At 42.7% G+C, this 22,830-nt stretch overlaps 1 protein-coding gene across 1 annotated transcript in view; it reads right to left on the reverse strand.

Annotated features, from left to right (window-relative positions):
* RGSL1 (regulator of G protein signaling like 1) overlaps positions 1-18,360 on the reverse strand; it is a 92,589-nt gene extending 74,229 nt beyond the window's left edge. Inside the window, exons 1-8 of the mRNA XM_064276482.1 lie at positions 17,569-18,360; positions 13,450-13,524; positions 11,888-12,017; positions 9,646-9,750; positions 8,321-8,482; positions 6,282-7,261; positions 1,996-2,058; positions 548-773 (exon numbers count right to left, since the gene is read on the reverse strand). Of these exons, the coding sequence (XP_064132552.1) occupies positions 548-773; positions 1,996-2,058; positions 6,282-7,261; positions 8,321-8,482; positions 9,646-9,750; positions 11,888-12,017; positions 13,450-13,524; positions 17,569-17,697 (1,870 nt within the window). The 5' untranslated portion in view covers positions 17,698-18,360. The remainder of the gene's footprint in view (positions 1-547; positions 774-1,995; positions 2,059-6,281; positions 7,262-8,320; positions 8,483-9,645; positions 9,751-11,887; positions 12,018-13,449; positions 13,525-17,568) is intronic.
* Positions 18,361-22,830: the final 4,470 nt, after the last annotated feature.

Here is a 22,830-nt window from a genome sequence, read left to right on the forward strand (position 1 = left end):
CCTTCAGAGCCAGGATGGGCTCTGCAGTCAGTCTGTCTGAATTCAAATCCTGGCCCTGCTATGTACTGTGTAACCTTCTGAAGGTCACTTATCCTCTCTGTGCTTCAGTTCCTCTTGTTGTAGTTAGTTAATCAAGTTGATTTTCTGACTCATGATGACCCCATATGTGCAGAGCAGAACTGCTCCATAGAGTTTTCAAGGCTGTGACCTTTCGGAAGCAGATTGCCAAGTCTATCTTCTGAGGCACCTCTGGGTGGGTTTGAACTGGCAACATTTCAGCTAGTAGTTGAGCACTTAACTGTTTGCACCACGAAGGACTTTGTGCTTCAGTTACTGAGCTCTAAAATGGATATCGTAGTGGAATCAACTTGACAGCATCTAACAACAATAATAGTACTTAACTTCATAGGTTATTTTGAAGATCAAACGAAGTAACCCTTGCCCTGTACAGTGCTGACATACAGCAAATAATCACTAAATGCTAAATATTAATATATCTCAGTTGCCTATAAGTAAAGTCAAATAAATTAACAGTGGTTGCCCTTACCTGTCAGAAACACTGGAGAAGTCAGTTCTACCTGGAGAGACCCGCCTTGTCTCAGGTTCTCAGTAACTATCTTTTGCCATTGCAGAGAATCCATTTCCTCCATGTTAGCCAAACCCTGGCTTAACTCCAGAGATTCCTGAACCCTCTTACAGAGAAGAATGTTGTCTTCTTTGCTCATAGTGTCTCCTTTTTTATGCCACTTGACATTGGCGAACCTGTTCTGAGTCTAAGAGAAGGAAGTAAGGACAAGAGGCAAACAACATTTGCCACAGGAACTAGACAAGAAGTAAGGTTTTTGTAATAGCCCAGTCCTTCCATGTTTTCCTGTTATGGCGACTTATGTTGACTGTTTTCAATTTATTAAGAGTCATTGCTCGTTTGCACACTGTTATGGATTGAATTATGTCCCCCCAAAACATGTGTTTCAAATCCTAACCTCTACACATGTGATTGGAAACCCTGGTGATGTAGTGGTTAAGAGCTACGGCTAAAGCTACAGCTGCTAACCAAAAGGTCGGCAGTTTGAATCCACCAGGCACTCCTTGGAAACTCTATGGTGCAGTTCTACTCTGTCCTGTAGGATTGCTATGAGTCAGAATCTACTCGATGACAACGGCTTGGTTTTTTTGTTTATACATGTAGTTATAATCCCATTCGGGCTGGGTTGTCTTTGTTATGTCAATGAGGTCATATTAATGTAGGGTGTATTTCAAGTCAATCTCTTTTGATATATAAAAGAGATTAAGCAAGGAAATTAAAGAAGCAGAGAGGGGGGAGAGAGATGCCAAACCACATTAAGATCTCCCAGGAGCAGACACTCAGAAGAGACAAGGACCTTCCTTTACAGCCGACAGAGAAACCTTTCCCCCTAGAGCCAGTACCCCGAATTCAGACTTCTAAACTGTGAGAAAATAAATTTCTGTTTATTAGAGACACCCACCTGTGGTATTTCTGTTATAGCAGCACTAGAGAACTAAAACACATAACCAACCTTCTCCCTCTCCTAACCAAACCCATTTTCTACAAGGGAGAAATTCCATATGAAGTCAAAGCCAGTTTACACACTTGAGTTTTTTCCCTAGAGAGGTTTAGTTTCGAGCATAAGCCAGTTGCCTTTGAGTTGGCTCTGACTCATGGCAACACCGTGAGTATCAGAGTAGAACTGTGTGCCACTGGGTTTTCAATGTCTGATGTTTCAGAAGTGGATTGGTAGGCCTTTCTTCAGAGGCACCTCTGGGTGGACTCGAACCTCCAAACTTTTGGTTAGCAGTAGAGCACATGAACCACTTGTACCACCCCTTAAGAATGTTAGGAAGCATCTTGAGCCTCAACTGACTCTACGACAAATAAAAGTTTCATTTACTTTAGCAAATAAGGCTGCTAAAAGAGAAGTTACTCTTTTTTTCCCTCAACCTCGTGATTCCTCTCCAACCCAAAGTTTCTCCTACTGTAAATATGAGAAACCAGTAGTCCTCTTCTTCCAGGAATTCATCATACCAGGGACTGAGCATCTGAAACCAAACACAACATAAGAGTTAGGAGGTAGATGCTCAGCCTGCTGCCTTTCTCCTCTGTGCCCAGCTGGGAGCAGGGTTGGCTGTAGCATCTGGACCCCAGTTTGGAGACACAGAGGGAGAGCATCGGTTCTCACCAGAAGGTACTCCTTTCTGTCTCTGAATATGGCAGCTCGCTCATCGTCCCTCTGAGTCCCAGAAAGTAGTAATCAATATCTTCTTAAGAAGATATAAAACCAAAAACCAAACCCAGGGCCGTCGAGTCGATTCTGACTCATAGCAACCCTATAGGACAGAGTAGAACTGCCCCATAGAGTTTCCAAGGAAAGCCTGGCAGATTCGAACTGCTGACCCTTTGGTTAGCAGCCACAGCACTTAACCACTACACCACCAGGGTTGCCAAGAAGATATATAACACATAATTTACTCAAAGACAATGACTTGACATTTGCTCAGTGCTCTGTTCTTCCCCAAATCATGGTATCATATGAGGCTCAGAACTTCTCTGCAAACCAAGTTTCTCCTTTTGGTGTGTCTACTCTTGTACCTCCAACTTGAAGACCTTGCCCATTTGTGAAAAGCATTGCGTTATAGTGAAACAAACAACAAATAAAAGAACCTACCAGTCAGTGCTTAGCTAGATTTATTTCTTTACACTCTCATTTATTTATTTGACACTTATTTTCTGAGTGCCTCTGTATTCCAGGCACTGTGCAAATTGCAGGGAATGTAGAGATCGATATATCATAAGCCCTGTTCTCAAGAGCTCATCTTCTAGCGTGATGAACTTACATGTGACACACATTATGACAAAGTATGAAAAGAGTTGTCTGGGAGGGGAAAGGAAGGAGTATAATTCATTATTTCTGCTTGGGTCAGGAAGATCCAGGAAGAATCCATAAAGGCAAGGAGATTAAAACTGGAATTTGGGCCTTGCAGGATAAGTGGAGAGATGAATGAAAATCAGAAGGCTCGCAGAGTCACTCATCTCAGACCAGACAAGGTAGTCCTGGGACAAGACCAAGAGGGGTCATTTCCAACTGAGATTGATTCACTAATTCATTCATTCAACAAGTGTCTGTTGAGCCAGGCAATGTTCTAGATGCTGGGGAGACAGTAGTGACAAAACAGGCAAAAGCCCCTGTCCTGCTAGGGAGGAAGAAAATAGATATAATAAGTAAGTTAAAAAAAAAGTGTGTGTATTAAAGATATATACATATTTATAAAGACACATACGTATTTATAAACATATATTTATAAATATGTATACATATTATGTATCTATCAGAAATATAATAAAGTGCGTTACATTTAATAGATGTATGTTATATACACATATGCATAAACGTATGTTGGAAGAATTATACATGTGATAGATGATACAGTGTTAAGGAGAAAAAAAACTGGGGATAGAGTTGAAATTTTATATAAAGTGGCCAAGGAAGGCGTCAAAGAGAAGGTGACTCAGCAAGAGACTTGGCTGTGCAGATAGATACCTGCACGTTACAGGCATCAGGAACAGCATGGCTGAGCCAGCAACGTGCCTGGCACTGTGAAGTGAGGAGCACAAAGGGGAGAGGAATGGGGAAGGGGAGCTCAGAACACCAGGAAGGGAGGGGGGAGTGGGGAGGCGCTTGTCACTCTTACTCTCAAGTGAGACAGAAAGCCATCTACTTTCAAGCCTCGCTCACTTCCTTTTACCTATTTTTAGTTAAATTACACAAATTTTGATAGAATCCTGATGTGGAAACAAGCCTGTTCGCGGCAAGGCAGATGCAGGGACATCAATTAGGAGCCCACTGCAGTAAACAGGCCAGAGAGTATGGGGCTGACATTAGAGTGGTTGTGATAGGGGAGATGAGAAATGGAGAAGTGGTCAGATGATGGATATATTTTTAAGGTCAAGGCAATAGGATATAGACATGGATGTGAAACAAAGAAGCAAAGCAAAGATGATATCAAGATTTTCAGTTGGAGAAAGCGTGATAGGCCAGTCTTAACCGTGTACAAATATCTCCAAAATCTTTGCAAAGACAAAGCCCCAGATGAGGGGCTTTGCTATGGGGGTATTCTGATCCGGAAAACACAATGCTAAGCCCCAAATGAACCAACAAAGTTGAGGGAGGCCTCTGGGCTTTCCTTAATCAAGGGTTGTGCAAAGGAAAGCTTTAGCTGCAGGTCTGATGGGCTGGTCCAGCATGATACTACTGGAATGTGAAACCTTGGATAATTATGATTTATTGGAAATCAGGCTGGACTTAGAGCCCAGGACTACTGGGTTCTGACCCTGGTTCCTCCACTTGCCAGCTGTGTGTCTTTGGCTAATTCACTTAGCCTGAGTCTCATATTCCTTATCTGTACAACAGAGGCAATGATACTACTGTCATGGATTGAATTATGTCCCCCCAAAAATGTGTGCATTAAATTGGTTAGGCCATGATTCCCAGTATTCTGTGGTTGTCCTCCATTTTGTGATTGTAATTTTACATTAAAGAGGTTTAGGGTGGGATTCTAATACCCTTACCAGGTCACATTCCTGATCCAATATAAAGGGAGTTTCCCTGGGGTGTGGCCTGCACCACCTTTTATCTCTTAAGAGACAAAAGGAAAGGGAAGCTAGCAGAGAGTTGGGGACCTCATACCACCAAGAAAGCAGCGCTGGGAGCAGAGTGCGTCTTCTGAACCTGATATTCCTGCACTGAGATGCTCTCAGACCAAGGGAAGACTGATGACAAGGACCTTCCTCCAGAGCCAACAGAGAGAAAAAGTCTTCTCCCCCTGAGCCCTGAATTCGGACTTCTAGCCTACTGGACTGTTAAAGCCACCCACTTGTGGTATTTCTGTTATAGCAGCACTAGATGACTAAGACAACTACCCTGCCTGCCCCCCAGCGGTGCTAAGAGGCGTAGTATGTGCGAATGTGCTTTATAAGGTAAATACATTATAACGCACTAAGTAATTTGCTCATTATGCTTGCTTCTGAAGGTCCACTCTCCACCCTGCTTGTGCCTTGGGAAATTAACCTGTATGGACCACATCGGTGGGTTCCCTTGTCGTCGAGCTGGGTTCATCCAATGAAGAGTCCTGGCAGCAGATGGGAAACCAGGAGAAGTGTGAGGCTAGAATATCTACTCCCCCTGCTCCCTCCTTCCAGATCACTGTGGACCGGCTATCTCTCTCTACTGAAGACTACCGCTCCTGTAGTTGTTCCAGCCCTTACTTACTTTGGTTCTTACTTGTCTGAAGAACTGTCCCACCATTCTTTCTCTCCTGCTTCTGGTAACTGCTGCCCCTCCTCAACTCTTCAAACTCGGGAATAATAAAGGGGGCCCACTCTGGTGGCATAGTGGTTAAGTGATATGGCTGCTAACCAAAAGGTCGGCAGTTCAAATCTACCAGGCGCTCCTTGGAAACTCTATGGGGCAATTCTTCTCTGTCCTGTAGGGTCAGAATCAACTCGATGGCAAGGGGTTACTCTTACCAGCACTTTTCCATTCCTTTTTTATGTAGTCTCTTTATTCAGCTTCCATCTGTTACCCAACTTGATTCTGCTATGTGTTTTCTGCCAAGTTCTTGACAATACAGGTCATCCATCCATCACCAACTCATAGCGACCCTATATGACAGAGTAGAACTGCCCCATAGGGTTTCCAGAAAGTGACTGGTGATTCAAGGTGTTGACTGTTTGGTTAGCAGCTTGGGCTCTTAACCACTTTGCCACCAGGGCTCCCCTCATAAAATAGTCACCCATTATCACACAGTGCTATGGGTCTCACTTCCTGTGAGTCTTTAGGATATTCTAATATTTTGAGATAAGAATAAACCACTTCCAAAAGACCATTTCCTTGATGGCTAATCAAGGAAAGGCAAACGCTGAATTTCAATGCATAATGCTTAGAAAAGAAATCGCAAAACTTCCCTCAATAGAACAATCTGAGGTTCATAGTTTTGGGGGTTTCCATGTAAGGGGGAAGTGGAAAAGGAATAGAAAGTGGATATTGACTGCCTCCCCCTCCCCCAATTGATTCTACTTGGAATTTCAGTTGGTTCTTGGGAATTTGCATAGCTTGTTTCTAAGAGATCAATCAACTCTTCGATTCACGAAGGGCTATGTGGGTAATTCTATAGTTAATTCAGCCAGTGCAGGTGACCAGACAGAATTTTTGGTCAGTCTGACCTATCTACAAGATACTAACCCATTTCTGTGAAGCGTGGCCTACCTTGCAGATCTCTTTCTGAGCTCTGGGAATCCAGGGGTTCACATCTCCCAAAGGCAGCAGCTTCTTCAGGCCTTGAATGGTTTGCGATTTGAGTGGTACACATGGACCAATTTGCTCATTCAGGTAGAGCTCGCAGATTCTGTGGCCTAGCATGTGCCGAAAGACAGCATTCCCGTTCTTCCTGTTATTCATCAGGACACTGAGGAAATGGTGCAAGTCCTGCCAGAGGTCCAGGAGTTGGGTCTCCACTCTCAAATTCTGTTTCTTTAGGTAGTCCCGGAAGGGACTTCCTGCATAGGTGTCAGCACATAAGGCCCAGTGGGTGTACCCCAAGGACAGCCTTTGCTTGACTGCTTTTTTCAGTTTCATCTGAGAGTAGTGATTGATAATGGGAGTGACCGTCCTCAGGTGGGTTGAGAACTTTGTCTCAAAGAGGCCATCCATGTGGAAGTGACTCTTGGTTTTCTTCTTTGTGCAGGACTTCGTGGTGCAAATATTCTCTTCCAAGGAACTAATCATTTTCTCCTTCGAATGGGCCACGTGCAGGGGAGGCGTCTGTGTAACTACCTTCTCCCGAGAAAGGAGCTCCTGTAGGGGCATGGTGATGGTGTCTTGCTCAGAGTGAATGGATGGCAGCTCCATTTCCAAAGACCAGGAGCCATGGTCTACCGACTGCCACATTTTCCTCTTGCTTTTCCTGCTTGAGTACCATTTTGGGGGGTAGTGGCACTTCTTGATGCTCATGTTCAGAGGTAGCCCGCCTTCATGGGTGTAGCAAACACTGCAAAGGCGAGTCTCATATTCTTGCATCAAACCCTGGCACTCTTCCTCCTTGGCCAGGTTCATTTTGGCATGGGTATAAAAGTTGGGGAGAGAGTAGCTCTGGAGTTTGAAGAGAGCCACTTTCTGCATGTGGCTCAGGATCTCTCTCCTGGTGGTTGACTGGGTTGGATGCCAGATGGAGAGGTTTAGAAGGGACTCTGAAAAGAACACAGAGAGAAGGGTGAAAATGATTCAAAGACGGTGATGATATTGGAGAGGTTTTGAATTTCCCCGGATGTTTTTGTATATAGCATTTCATTAGTTATTCACACAATTCTAGAATATGGAAGTAATAGACACATTTTTTACGGTTTGCCCAGTACACGGTGGCCCCTTTCTCTGATTACCTTCTTTCTTCCCCTTAAAAATAAGCCATATTATGGGATTCCTGAAATTATTTTTTAGGCTATTGGCTGTCATTATAAAGAAAAGTAAAATGCACAAGAAAAAATGTTTAAGAACGAAAGTCGTGTACCTCTGAATAGGGTTCCTCAGGGTCAGATCTGACTGGAGGAGGGGTTTGGACTGAATAATTTGAAGGAACTCTTACTAGTCCTGATCTTAATGTTGTCAGTTCTCAATCACCTACATGAACAGAGGAAAGCAGCAGATCTTCTGGAACACATTTGTATTGGGGTTAAAAATCCCTCCATACTTAGTAATTTTAAATCTTGATAAATCCGATGTTCTGGGTCAGGGTTTTCAAAATTTTATTATGTCAAGCACGAGACAGTGAATATTTTAGGCTTTGCAAGCCACGTACAGTCTCTGCTGAAGATTTTTTAAGGAAAAAAACAAAACAAAACAAAAAGCCTTTAAAAATGTAAAAACCATTTTTAGATCTCAGGCTACATGAACTTCATTTGGCCCATGGTCTATAGGTTGTCCTAGAAAATTTCAATTTAAAAATGTGGTAGAGCCATGCAGGCTCAGAAGATGATGGGAGCTGTTCAGCTACCCTCTCACCAATTCCCCTTCACTCCTTCCAGCCAGCCTGCACTGACTGATGATATCTCAGGACAAGGCAAGTACCAGGCTAAGTGCAGCTGTTCTCTCTCAAACCTTCCCCGGCTAAGGGTTCTCACTGGCTTCCCTGCTACATAGAGGAGAGGGCGGTAAGTCTGCAAAGCAAGGGACTGAAGGTTATCAGTTGCTGGTTTGACTGTTTTGCTACATCCTCCGAGGATTTCACTTCAAGTTTGCTTTAGAATTCTTACTGATGTTCACGTTGCATAGAGTCACCACCTTGGAGCCCTCCTGCAGATGGGTGGCCTTCAGCACCAGCAGGAGGGAGAGGTAGTGGTCTCTCAGTTCTGGGTTCATCTCATCTATGCTCAGGATCTTCTCAGCAAGGATCCAGAAATCCACCAGCTCTTCACCTATAGATCAGACAGGGGAGGCTCAGAGCTGCACCCCCATCATGCTCCTTTGGTAGTTGCATCTGGGTGCAGCAGCTGATACCCTACACCAGCCTGCTCTGCTGCCTCGAACATCACCATTAGTCACTTTGGGTTAAAACATCATCTCCAGAAAAGCCCTAATGCAGGGTGGGAGGAGGGGGGATGGGCGGGAAAGAATGGGACAGGGACTTAATGGATGGGGTCTTTTGTGATTTTTTGTTGTTGTTGTTAGAAGAACTGTCGCTTTAGGAAAAACTGCAAGACGTTGAGAATTGTTCATGAGACATTTAAATTTTGTCCAGAAAATGCAGATCAGGGGAAGGAAAACATTTCCCAGATCATGGACCCAGAGCAGCTTGTGGAAAGGCGCTAGAGTCTAAAGTTTCCAAAGGCTGCATTCCCTATTTCTCAACTTTGCGTGGCCAACTCTGAGTGGCAGACTTACAGACATGGTCTGTCTAGTTCTTCTCCTCCTACTTTCTGGAGACCCAGGATTTCACCCTTAACCTAGGGCTTGCCCCTGGATGAAGCTTAAATTTGCTAAACTGGAGCATCAGCCTGTGCTGGCTGCTAGCCTCCCAGCAACCATATTCTATCCACACACTTAATAGAACAAGCAGCAGATGGCTGCCCTAATGCCTTCCAACACTTTTGCAACAGAGACTGATTTGTTTACTTGCTCCTTGTCTGTCTCCATATGAGAGTGGCAACTTTATGAACCAGGGACTTGCAGCGCTTGTTTATCTCTGTATCCCCAGCTACCAGCAAGGTACCTGCCACATATGGTGCTCAGCTTTCAAAGACTTTTATCCAATCTGCTTTATTAAGCATTTTTTATAGTCTCCATAAAAACCAGTTGCTGTTGAGTTGATTCTGACTCATGGTGACCACAGAGAACGTTCTCCAAAGGGATTTCAGTGGCTGATTTTTTGGAAGTAGACCGCCAAGCCTTTCTTCCGAGATACCTCTGAGTGGACTCAAGTCTCTAACCTTTTAGGTTAGCAGCTAAGCGCACAAACCGTCTGTACCACCCAGGGACTCCGTGGTCACTAGAGACACACCTATCTGCCAATCAGGGTCTGGGACACCCTGGAAACTGTTAAGAAAGTGTAAAGGCCCCAGGGATAACTCCAAGAACCCACCTGCACTGCCCTTGAGGTAGGCACAGAAGCGCCTCATCCCTCTGACCCCGCCAATGCATTTCTGGAGTAGCCACTGGTCTGCCTTTCTCCATCTCATCATCTTGGCTGCCAAGAAATGTCCACAGTAAGAGATGGAGAATGAGCTCTTCTGCTAGTCAGTCTCTCAAACTTGCACACAGCCAGCCCTCATTCATTCCGTGTGAGTAGGAAGAATGGCGGCCAGTTAGATGAGTTGGGTCCTGGTTATGTATTATTTTTGAGGCTAGGCACCAGACCTTCTGCCGTGACATCAGGTGACAAGTGAGGAGCCCACAAGCGTGCATACAATCCACAGCTCCCAAACACCCTCCAACCAAAGACTTCTCCCTTCTACAGTCCCCATCGGACTGCATTTTTGCCCTTTGTATGCATTTAACCCAGTTTCTCCAATACATATATGGAAGGAGGGAGTTGAGTGGTTTGTTACAACATTTTACTCCATGGAGGTTCCTGAATCTTAGCTTTGCCTGGGGTGGAACATACTTGGTTGCTTTTGTCTAGAGCTGTTAGTCAGGTTACCAATTCAACCCTGGATGGAAATTGTATTCATTTATTCTCTCACAAGTATATGCCTGTTAGTAGCCAAGTGCTGTTCTAGGTGCTTGGGATACATCAGCAAACAGAACAAAAATCCTTGCCCTCAAGGAGTTCACATTCTAGCTAAAGAGACAGACAAAAAAACAGTAAGCATAATAAATAAGTACCAAAAACCAAAACCAATCTGTTGCCATTGAGTTGATTCCAACTCATAGCGACCCTATAGGACAGAGTAGAACTCCCCCATAGAGCTTTCAAGGAACATCTGGTAGATTTGAACTGCCAACCTTTTTGATTAGCAGCTGTAGCTCTTAATCACGATGCCATCAGGGTTTCCCAATAAATAAGTAAATAATCTAGTAAATTTAAAGATTATAAGTGCTACAGAAAGGAAGAAAAAGTACAGCAAATAAAGGGAATTGGGAGTGCTGGGGGCAGGGCCTGGAAGAGTGGACAGGATTAAATGGGGTCATTAAGATAGACTTTATTGAGAAGGTGAAATTTGAACAAAGATTTGACGAGTTTAGAGAGGTAGCCACGTGGATATCTAGATGAAGAGCATTCCAGACAGAGGAAAAAACCAGTGCCAAGTCCTGTGGTGGGAATGTGTCCTGCGCATTTGAGGAACGGTAAGGAGGCCATCATGTGTCTGGATGGAGTGAGCAAAGGGCAGAGTAGGAGGAGACAAGGTCAAAGAAGAAATGGGGCCTGGTCTCTAGGTCCTTGAAGACCATTGTAGGGGTACTGGGTTTCACAATGAGGCAGGAATCATTAGGTGGGGGATTGAGCATAGAAGCGACATCATCTGACTTATGGTTTAGAATGCTCATTCCAGCTGCTGTGAGCAAGGGAACAGGAGTAGAAGCAGAGAGACTAATTAAGAGACAATTCCAGTACTTGGGTGAAAAATGATGGTGGCTCAGACCAGGATGGTAGCAGTGAAGGTGGTGAGACTTTTTCACTTCTGATTATGTTTTAGAAAAATTTACTCTGTCCTGTGACCACCAATAACTCCCTCATTTCTGGCTGCAGTGAAACAAAGAGCCCAGCCTGTTTGACTCCTGTTTATCGCTCTAAAAATCAGTTGCTGTTGAGTGAATTCTGACTTTTGGTGGCCCCATGCATGTCAGAGTAGAACTGTGCTTTATAGGGTTTTCAATAGCTGATTTTTTTGGAAGTAGATTGTCAACCCTTTCTTCTGAGGCAGCTCTGGAGGGACTTGGTCTTCCAAACTTTTGGTTAGCATTTGAGCATGTTAACCATTTGCACCACCTAGGGACTCCACTTGTTGTTAGTATTCATTTTTTGGAGTCTCTGGGTGATGCAAACAGTTAAGCACTCGACTACCATGAGGTACCTTGGAAGACAGGCCTGGTGCTCTGCTTCCAAAAGATCATAGCCTTGAAAAATCCTATGGAGCAGTTTTACACTGTACACATGTGGTTGCTATGATTTGGAATCAATTCGACTGCAACTAACAACAACAACCCATTTTTCAGCCTTTTTTTTTTCACCTATTTCCTTTACATGGGTTGGGTTACCAGCATGTCTAAGACTACAAAGGCAGCCAGTATTTGTTCTTAACATAGGACTGAGAGGCACAGGGATTGTTACACAGCTGGATTCCCATACTCTGCCCCACCTCCCCATACACACCCATGCTTACCTCCTTCTGGGGACTTAATGAAGCTGATAAGTTCCTGACAGAGAATGTACTGGAAACATAAATTGGTTTTACAGAAGAAAGGTAACCTGTATTTTTCCAACCAGGTCAATAATCCTTTGTACTTGGCAATCTAGAGTCCAAACAGAAGAGGAATGGAAAAGAGAAATGGAGCTACTAAGAAATGCAATTTAGGAAAGGGCAATGAATAACCTCATACTCACAGTATATGGCCTGGAGGGGAGGGAGTGGTGATTAAAAATCAAATCTAAGAAGAGTAGAAACGTGGGTTGAGGCTTCCAGATGGAGGCTACCAAATGGATTAGTAGGAAAAGAAAGAGTTTAAGCTCTTGGTCTTTCATCAGTAATCTTCCTCATTCCTTAAAGTGACCTAAAACTTGGTTGACAGAGAAGTAGAAGGGATTTTTGTCTGTGCTATCAGGTAAAAACTCTATTGAGCCTTCTTAGTAGACAAACATTATTTCTCATAAGCCCCTAAACCAGAAACTCAAACCCGTTGCCATCAAGTCGATTCTGACTCATAGTGACCCTATAGGACAGAGTAGAGCTGCCCCATAGAGTTTCCAAGGAGCGCCTGGTGGATTCAAACTGCTGACCTTTTGGTTAGCAGCCATAGCACTTAACCACTGTGTTACCAGGGCTCCATAACCTATATAAAGTGCATGCTGTGTAAAAAAACACACAAAGGTTCACAATAGCATCATTTAGAGTATGAGATGGACCCCTGAGGGCTTGGGCCACCAGAGAAGGGAGAAAATAAAATAAAAAATTTAAGTTTCAGGGGTCACTTAGGAAAACCAAAGATAATAATCAGAGTGGGAGAACAAAGTTAGCTGTGAGCAGGGCCTAGAACAATCTTTCCTGTCCCATGTGCCACCAGTAATGCATATGGAAGCCGTTGGTAGGTGTAAGGTCTACATAATGGAAAGGAAAACAGAGGGTAAAAAAGGAGAAGAGAAAGACAATAGACAAGGAAAAGGAAAAAGGTATAAAGAGAAAAAAAATATTGGGAAAAGAAGAGACTCTGGAGGATAATGGTTGAGTAGCCATTAGTAAATGCAGTAAATTATCTTGATCTATACCTTACAAGGCAAATGGTAAACCTATGGCACATGGGCTGCTACTTCCTAGTCCATACCCATGACAGATATTAGCAGGCAATTACCAGACTCCTTCTTGCTGAGCTTAGATGTAGCCTCAAAAATTCTTCTCAATGTAGTGCTTCAAACATCTACTACCCAGCAATTATAGTGGATCTGAGAGATGAATCCCTTTTGCTAACAATATACTAGAATATAAAAGGAAGGATTCACCAAAAATTGCTTGCCCAAGAGGCAAAAACATAAAAAAGGAGAAATGTCCACCTGGGAGTGACATTGTTTGTACTACTCACCTGTTTTCTTCCAGAATCACCCACGAAGCCCTCTCTTCCTTTCCCTCTCCCAAACCACATTTGAACTTATAGCTCCCTCTTTCAAAAAAAAAAATTTTTTTTTTTTTTTTCCCCTCTCCCAAGCCCTCCACCTTTCAAGACTCTTACTCACCAAGTCATATGGTATTTCTGGCCATAAACTCCACTGTGAATTTTCGACAATGTAAAATGGTATCTGACCAAAGACCTGCAAAAGAAAGCCAGGAAACAGCCAAGGGAGCAGGGATTTCTTCATGTATATGACACGGTCCATTTGTAGCCACAGGGTAAGAGAGATTCCATTGCTTCCATATTTCAAGGGACCTTAATTCTTAAATATATTCCACTGCATCAACTTGCCCTTTTTTGTCCTCTGTCAACCTGGAAGCTACCTTGCCTGTGTGCAAAGGACAAAGCCCATGATACTAAAACTCATTTGCTTTGCGCATTATTATTATTATTTATTGTGCTTTGGGTGAAAGTTCGCAGAGCAAATTAATTTTTTGCATTGTTTTATTTACTTTCTCCATAGACTTGCAGAATTAAAGCAAGAATAAAAGACCTTTTTCTAATGAGCGACAGATGTGGATTTGCATAAACTTCTGAACTAGAGAATATAGAGAGGACTGGGGATATGAAAATTAGGAGTTCAAGTTATGGGGGCATTACCAAAATTAACCCCTTTGCCATCCAGACTGTACAAAATTCATGGGTAATTCCCAGCTGCTGTCCTCTTTTGTCATGGAGAAGGGACCATGGCCTAGGCAACCAGCTTTGAGACTAACGGGAAAGAGCTTCTAGGTTTGTAGGTGTCTAAGCTTAGCAGTCTCAGTGTAGACACTGATATGCCTCAGAATGCTCCAGAAGTATTGGTGATAAGCTAGAAGGGCTGAAACCCCATCTTCTGACTGAGATCCATGTCTGTCAGCCTGACTGTTTCCCCAAGACTGACAGCTCCAAATGTTGATCCATCTGTGGTCCCCTACTTTCTCTCTCCTTTGTCCTGGCTGTGAAGTATGGAAAGAAGGTGAGGGTGCTGCGTATATATTTACACATAGAAGCTGATAAAGGAAACTCAATCCTAAGTGGTCCCTCCCTGCTCAGTATTTGACACAGCATGTCCCCTCTGGTCTATTGAGTGACCACTCAGGGGGATGTGGTAGGACTGCAAAGTGGTGAGATTATGAAAGATGATGTGTGGAATCAGTTTTACTCCATGAAAGTGGCAACATAGGGAGCACGGGGTTGATGTGGAGAGCACACCAGGCCTGGAGCCAGGAGGTCTGGTTAGCTCCAGGACTACCCCAATTCACTCTGTGATCTCAGGCAAGGCATTAACTGCTGAGATTCACCTGTAAAAAGGGAGTAATGGCCACTACACAGGGTGATGGTGGGAATTAAATGGTTACTGTTTATGAATTGACAGCAGCACTTAATGTGAAATACTACTCTCTCTCAAAAACCAAACCCATTGCTGTGGAATTGATTCCAACTTATGGAGACCCCATGTGTTATGTGGTAGAACTGCTCCATACAGTATTCTTTGCTGTAATCTTTACGAAAGCAGATTGTCAGGACTTTCTTCCGTGACGCTGCTGGGTGGATTCGAATGGCCATCCTTTAGGCTAGTACTCAAGTGCAAACAATTTGTTCCACCCAGGGAACTCTCCAAAGACCACTGACTCTCTTATACTCTGGCTGGAATTCCACCTCCCACATCACTTTCCGTGTTTCTAGAACATTTGAATTGTGTTCATGAATTGACTAACTAAAATGTCTCAGTGTTACTTCTAAAACCTTTCGTTAAGGCAGTGGCAGAAGCCATAATATAAGTAAAGATCACCCAAAAGAACTGCTATTAATCAGAGCAATCTCTCTTCCTTCCTTTTGTATCTTGGTGGCTGGCACCACCATTCACCCAAGCACCCAAGTCTGACCTTTTAGCCCTCCCTTTCTATCACTGCCTCTCCTTCACCTTCAAAGAGTGACAAGATCTTACAGTTCACTTTGTTAAAAATGGTGCCTAGTTACTATTACAGAATGTTTTGATCAAAGATTCTGTAGAAGAATCCTAATCAAAAGAGGGAAAATGAAGAACAGAATTTCAAGATTCTCAAGGAATCCAGACTTTCTGGAGCCAACTGAGGCTGGATGAGACCCTGAAACTATGGCCCTGAAGTAATCTTGAAACCTTAAACCAGAAGTATCCCCTGAAGTCTTCTTTAAGCCATAGCTTAGCTTAGCTTAGCTAGTAAAGAATGTCTGCCTTAAGCATTGTGCTTTTTTAAGATATGTATATGATCAAATTGACAACAGCAACCACAAAAGATTAGATAGGAAACTTAGGGGGCATATGAGTTTACGTTAATGGTGGAGGAACAATTTGGAAAAAGGAGGGCAAGAATGGTTGCACAACACGAAGAACGTAATCAACTTTACTGAATTGTACATGTAGAAATTGTTGATTTGGTGTATATCCTGCTGTCCATATTCTCAACAAAAACAAGAGTAAATTAAAAAAAAATTTCTATCTGTCCCATTCTCCTCATCCTTTTCCCTTTAGCCCATCATCATTTCTCACCTAGACTATTGAAACAGTCTCCTAACTTGCCTTGCTGCCTCTAGTATGGCCCCCTTTAACCCCAACCCATTTGCCAGAGCTTTACAGAAATAAACTTTTGCAAATGAAAGTCTGATCATGGTATTCCTTTACTTACAACTCTTCAGTGGCTCTCTATCACCTACAGGGTGATGTCCAAACCCTAAGCATGGCCTGACTGCTCCCCAAGGCCTGGTTCATCCTGGCTGTGCAGCCTGATGCCTTGCTGTGTCTCCCTCTCACAACTTTTTCTTCAGCTGTTGACTGAGTCACCTAGAGTTTCTACCAATGTGCCATAGGATGGTAGTCCCTGATGCCTTTAGTTACTCTGCTCTGTCTGACTGGAAGCCCTCTGCTTTTTTTTTTGCTACCTAACCCCCAGATGTTTCCTCCTACTTACTCCTACTTTACCCATCATTCCTTCCCCCTTTTCATCCCTAGCCAATTAGCAAACATTTACTCTTCTTTTAAGACTTGGGTCAAGTGCCCTGGTTAATGAAGCCTTTCCTGGTGCTTCCAATTAGGTGTGGTCTCTTCCATCTGTGTACTTGGATTCCTACTGCCTCCTGGAGACTTCTACCGTGTCACCCTTTTTATAAAAAAAACATAAATACCACTCTCTTACATTAGACTGGGAATTCCTTGAAGACAAGGATAATATCATTACTACCCGCATCCCTACCACTAGGCACAGTGCTTTGCACAAAGTCAGTGCCCGATGTTTGTGAGTTGATGCATCATTTGACACCAATATAGGAATCAAAGGCAAGCAGCCGAGTGTTTTTCCCCATGTGTCTAAAGTTTTATCTTTTTACAAGTAGCACACCCAGGAAGGAATGGGCTCTGAGATGAGCCACAATTTATAAGGCACCAACTAAAAGGTAACCAAAGAATTAAACCTGAAAAGATAAAGGAATAGTCTAGGTCTGACTTTAAGAATAGTTTGATGTTTGAGGTTTGTTTTAGTTGCATAGACTGAGAACATATATAGGTTTGGTTCTAGTCAGCAATTGCTATGTGTCAGATACCTGCTGAGGGGAGTAGAGCAAAATAAATAATCCACAGTCCCTGTCCTGCAGGAATTTACAATTTCACAGTTGAATGGGGAAGACATTATACACACACACACACACACACACACATTCCACAAGAGGGATGCAAAGTGCCATGGGGCAAGAAGGCAGAGAGAAATCAGTTCTGATTGGGAGAACCTAGGAACTCCTTAAGGAGAATAGGATTTAAGCAGAGATGTGAAGAAAGGTAAGACTTTGGTAGGTGGAACTATAAGGAAAGCATTCAGGGCAGAGAAAACAGCCCGAGGAGAAGTGCAGAGGTAGGCAAATGCCAGGTATGCTCAGCGAGGGTCCAGGTACCATTGCTAGAGCACTGGGTACCAGCAGAAGGTGTGATGAGAAATACCTTTGGACAGATAAAGGCAATCAAGGAGGCAGGAGATTCGGGATCTGATTATGTCAATGATGGGAAGCTTGTGGACACTTTAAAAGAGAATCTGGGTCATATTTATTTGCCCAAATTGATTGAAATGGTTCTAACTTGATAACAAATTTAGTTGAAAAAAAAGGCACTCAACTCCATGAGATTTGATATTCAGCTACTGATGGAACATTTGGATTCAAGTCTGAGAATACTTACCGGGAGAGAAAGAAACGTGTTGAAAAAATCTGCAAAGATTTCATCCTCTAGCAGAATTATAAGATTTGTAGAACCGATTATCTCTATATGGGGAGAAAAAAATAAAAACCTCATGAACCAAGATTGCATTCAGGATGAAAAAAATGAAGAGATTGAGTAGATCATCTCACATAGCCATTCGCAGCATGAGGCTGGCTTTTAGGGTCATCTAGCTCCATTTTCTTTCCCTCTCCAGGACTCTTCTCCACAATGTCACTCAGCTTAAAAACTTCCACGCATGGGAGATCAACCCCTCCTCACAAGGTTGCCCATCTCATTTATGAAGAGATGAAAAGGTAGGTTTTTCCTACTGTGAAGCTCCTTTCTTTACCTTCTTTCCATTTGTAGCAATCTTGCCTCTGAAGTTGCACAGAATATATCTAACTTCTCTTAAATGGGACAGTGCTTTGAATATTTATAAGAACATCATAACCTTCTTCTGCTTACCTCCAACTCCTCTCTGCTAGTCACTAAGCAATTCTTCAACTGTTGCTCACATGGCCTCATTTCCATTCCAGTTCCTCTCTTGTTGGTTAGAATGGCACCCACATCTAAAGCATTCCAAATGCTTCCAGGCTAGAACACACTAAAACTGTTTTTTGCCTGTATGACATGTTATATCAGTTGCCTGAAATGGGGGCCTTCACATTACACTGTTAACTCCACCATCCTTCATTTAGACAGTCACTTTTCAGAAATCAAGGGCAGGAATTCGTATTTATTCTAGTCTAAAACTTGTTCATTTGAACCCAATATTACAGCCTGACAAGAGCTTTTCTGAATATTAATTTGGTCATACAACATATTCACTATTTCTCTCAGGTTTGATCATCATGCAGCCCAAGTTTATCCAAAAAGATAATTGCTGAATATCATAAAGTCAAGAATAGAGGCCACAGGGGAACTAGGAGACCCCTCTCTGTAAGTTCACTCTCATCCACTGCCTATGCTGTTTACAGCACAATGCTCAACAGTGAATGACAAGCTAATTGTTCTATCAATGACCCAGCATTCCTCCACCATGTTCAGTTTATAATTAAAGACTATAAAATGAGAAACCTAAATAATATACATTAGGATCATCTCTCAGTCTAGTTAAGTATCTGGTGAGAACAGTAAGTGCCCCTCACAATCACTAGAGTGCAGTTATAAAAAAAAAAAGCAGTTATAGTAACATAAAAATAGCTACACGATCCCCTCCCTCACTTTTCCTGTTGACACTGGAGTGATTAATAGAAGTAGAAATAGAATCCCAATCAAACGCTATTGTGAGTAACAGAGCTGGTGTTCTTGTCCTCTGTTACCCAGATATCTTTTTTCTTGCTGTCTAGTGTTACAAATTTCCCTGTGTGTTTTTTCTGCCCCCTTCCTCAGCCCTCTGCTTCTGCTCTTCTTTTTATGAGCATTTCCTGATTTATTTAATCTATGGCACATGGATGATTCCAAAATCTGTATTTTCAGACTTGTCTCCTTGGCTTCAGTTCTAAATATCCTATGAGCTATGGGACACCTCTACAGAGACAACCCATAAACACTTTAATCTCAACGTGTCCAACAGTGATTTTATCATCTGCCTCACAACCTGCTCTTTTTCATATATTCCTCATCTCAGTTAATGCAAACACCACCCATCCAATTGTTAAAACCAAAAACCTGAGAATCATCTTTGATTCTTATCTCTCCTTCTACCACTCTCTCTCCCGACATGCGGTGGAAGACCATGCGATGTGGTTTCTTCATTTACATATCTCTGGAATCTATCCCTCTCCTCTTCAACCATAAAGTCACTCTTATTTCAGGCCTCTATCCTCTGCCAGAGTCCCTGTGCAGTATAAACAGTTAATGCGTTTGGCTGCTAGCCAAAGAGTTGAAGGTTCAAGTCCACCCAGAAGTACTTTGGAAGAAAGGACTGGTGATCTACTTCTGAAAAGTCAGCCATTAAGAACTTTATGGAGCACAGTTCTACTCTGACACGCATAGGATCGCCATGAGTTGGAGGCACCTTGATGGTAGCTGTTTTGCTTTTATCCTCTCTCACCTGGACTATTGCATCAGTTTCTTAAATTGTCTCCTCATCCTCATTCTCTTCCCTTTCCAAGCATTGTCCACAGAGCAGTACCATAATCTGTTGATGCTATTATTGTTACAGCCCTTCAAAGTCACCTCATTGTCATACAAGGAAAGTCCAAATTTCTTAGTGCTGTATGTGAGGCCTCACCCCATCTAGATTTTGGGTTATCTCCCGGCCTCATCTCCTACCTCTTCACCTCAAGCTGCCTCCAATTTATTAGCCAAACCAAAACATTGTTATTTTCTGTACATGATACGCCTTCACACCTCAAACCTCTACGTCTTTGTTCCCACATTATCATTGCCTGAAATGTCCTCTTCAACTCCAGTCTGTTTCACAAATTACTGTCTTCCAATAAGAACTGACTTACAGCAGCCATTTAAGATGCAACTATTGGTCTCTATTCATCCAGAACAAAAGAGAAAGAAGGAAACCAAAGACTCAAAGAAGAAACTAGTCTACAGGATAAATAGTCTACATGAACCACTGCCTCAAATACCATGAGACTAGAAGAAACAGATGATCCTGGCTACCACTACTGTCTTAGTTATCTAGTGCTGTTATAACAGAAATACCACAAGTGGATTGCTTTAACAAAGAGAAATTTATTTTCTGACAGTCTAGTAGGCTGGAAGTCCATATTCAGGGGGTCATCTCCAGGGTAAGGCTTTCTCTCTCTGTTGGCTCTGGAGGAAGGTCTTTGTCATCAAGCTTCCTCTCAACTAGGAGCTTCTCCTCACAGGAACCCAGGTTCCAAAGGACATGCTCTGCCCCTGGCACTGCTTTCTTGGCGGTATGAGGTACCCCTCTCTGCTGGCTTCCCTTTCCTTTTATCTCTTGTAAGATAGAAGGTGGTGCAGGCCACACTCCAGGGTAACTCCCTTTACATTGAATCAGGGATGTAACCTTAGTAAAGGTTTGTTTTACAATCCCAGCCTCATCCTCTTTAACATAAAATTACAATCACAAAATGGAAGACAACCACACAATACTGGGAATCATGGCCTAACCAAGTTGACACATATTTTGGAGGGACACAATTCAATCCATGACAGCTATCAACAGTTCTAATCAGGGCCACAATAGATGGACCCTGAGAGAATGGGAGAAAAATGTGGAATAGAACCTCAAATATCTAGAAAAACAACAAACAAACAAACAAAACAGACCTACTGAGATGGTTGAGACTGATGGACTCTCTGAGCCTATTGCCCTGAGATATCTTCAAACCTTGAACTGAAACTAACTCGAGGCCACCTTGTAGCTAAATAAAAAATTGGCTCAAAATATAATGAATAACATTTGTAAGGACTGTGTCTTTTTTAAAAAATCACCTATGTGAGACCAAAGAGTCAACAATTACTTTAAAACAAAGATGAGAATGTAAGGGGGGCAGGAAAACTAGATTAATGGAAATGAAACAACCAGAACAGAAATACTGAGAATGCTCATACACTGTGAAGGATCTAACCAATGTCACTGAACAACTTGTGTAGAAATTGGTGAATGGGAACCTAAAGTGCTGTGTAAACCTTCACGGAAAACAATAAAATACTATTAAAAATTTTTTTAAAAAGCCAACTTACATGTAATCTTAGTGAACCACCTCATGATGATAGAATTGGTCCACCGTCATGTACATCTTCCATTATTACCTTAAAAATCATATTGTTCTTATCCATTGATATATTTGTTTTCTTTTCTAGACTGACCTCTGTGAGAGGAGGGACTTTCTCTTTTCATCTTCCTTTCCCTAGGCACAATGTCTAAGTTCTGTAAAGTGCTGAATTGTTCTTTCAATTAATGATTGTCTTTCAAGAGACTATATTTAATTTTTTTTTTTTTTTTTGGTGGTCAATTATACACTCTCACATGGATTTACTGAATGATTACATATTTTTTAGACCGAGTGCAAGAAAGTGGGATGACAGAAGTTTCCCAATTGATTCTATTTTCCATAGCCACACACACTTTTGGCGACAAGTGGTTTGCCTATGATAGGGCTCATCATTGACAAGACAGTCCTAATGTGGTACGGGAGCAAGGCTTTCCACATCCTTCGTTTTTCCATCCCACCATTTCATTACTCTTGTTTTTTTCCTCCTCACCTGTTCTGCCTTCAAATTTTCTAATAGTCTGAGAAAGATTTCAGCACCCATTCCACGCAATAAGAATATTCACTTGAGAACAAATTATTGGCTAATTCCAAACTTCATGCTGACCGTCTCCCTGGAGGAGGTAAGGTGCACGGTGGCTGCTCTTGCCTTATCTGTCTCGTCAATGGAGTTGTGTCCTACCCCCAAATATCTGGAAGCAGAAGGTAGGAGGAGGGGCAAGAACAAGAGAGAGAAGGAAAACGAAGGACATAAATAACTTAAAGCCACATATGATGTCCCTGAATGGCTCAGTCCTATTAGCGATTGGGAAGGTGAGTGGTTTGCCTTATTTGGAGGGCTCACAGCCTTGAAGACACCATTCTTGCAGAGACTTACCAGTGTTGCTCATGTTGCCATGCATTTCCTACCACTGTGATTGGTTAGGAGCAGAGAACCACCCCCCAACAGAACCCCAGTGAATCACAGTGATACCTCCTCTAAGAGGTTCCAGATTCTATCAGGCAGTGGCCTACTTAGCACTGGTATAGCCCTCAATCTGAAGATGCGTCTTTAACTTTCCTCATCTCCTGGATCCCCTTGAGCTTACCAGCCTCTTCCCATACTTGGGCCTTTAGTCCATACAATTTTGTGTGCACTGACAGGTTCTTTACAATTTTGTCTAAGGTCCTGAGCTTCAGTTCTCAGTTAACTTGAGGGTATGCTTAAGAGGGGCAGGGATCTGTTTATTTCTAATGTATCCCTTGGGTCTAATATCCTTCTGGAAATTTAGAAGGTGCTTAGTAAGGGTCTAAAGACTTGTTTCTCAAATAAGCTGGAAAATTCAACCTAATATGCAAGTTTTGTTTCCTATGCCCTCTCGTGCTTCCCAAATAATTTCACTCTGGTTGGCTGTGGGTTACTTCATTACTCATCAGCTTTAAGGTATTGTTGCTTGCTGTCGAGCTGATGCCATGTGACTCCAAGTGTGCAGAGTAGAGCCGCTTATAGGATTTTCAAGGCTGTGGCCTTTTGGAAGCAGATCACCAGGCCTGTCTT

Source organism: Loxodonta africana, chromosome 25, assembly GCF_030014295.1.
Source record: "Loxodonta africana isolate mLoxAfr1 chromosome 25, mLoxAfr1.hap2, whole genome shotgun sequence".
In the NCBI taxonomy this organism is placed as follows: Eukaryota; Metazoa; Chordata; class Mammalia; order Proboscidea; family Elephantidae; genus Loxodonta; species Loxodonta africana.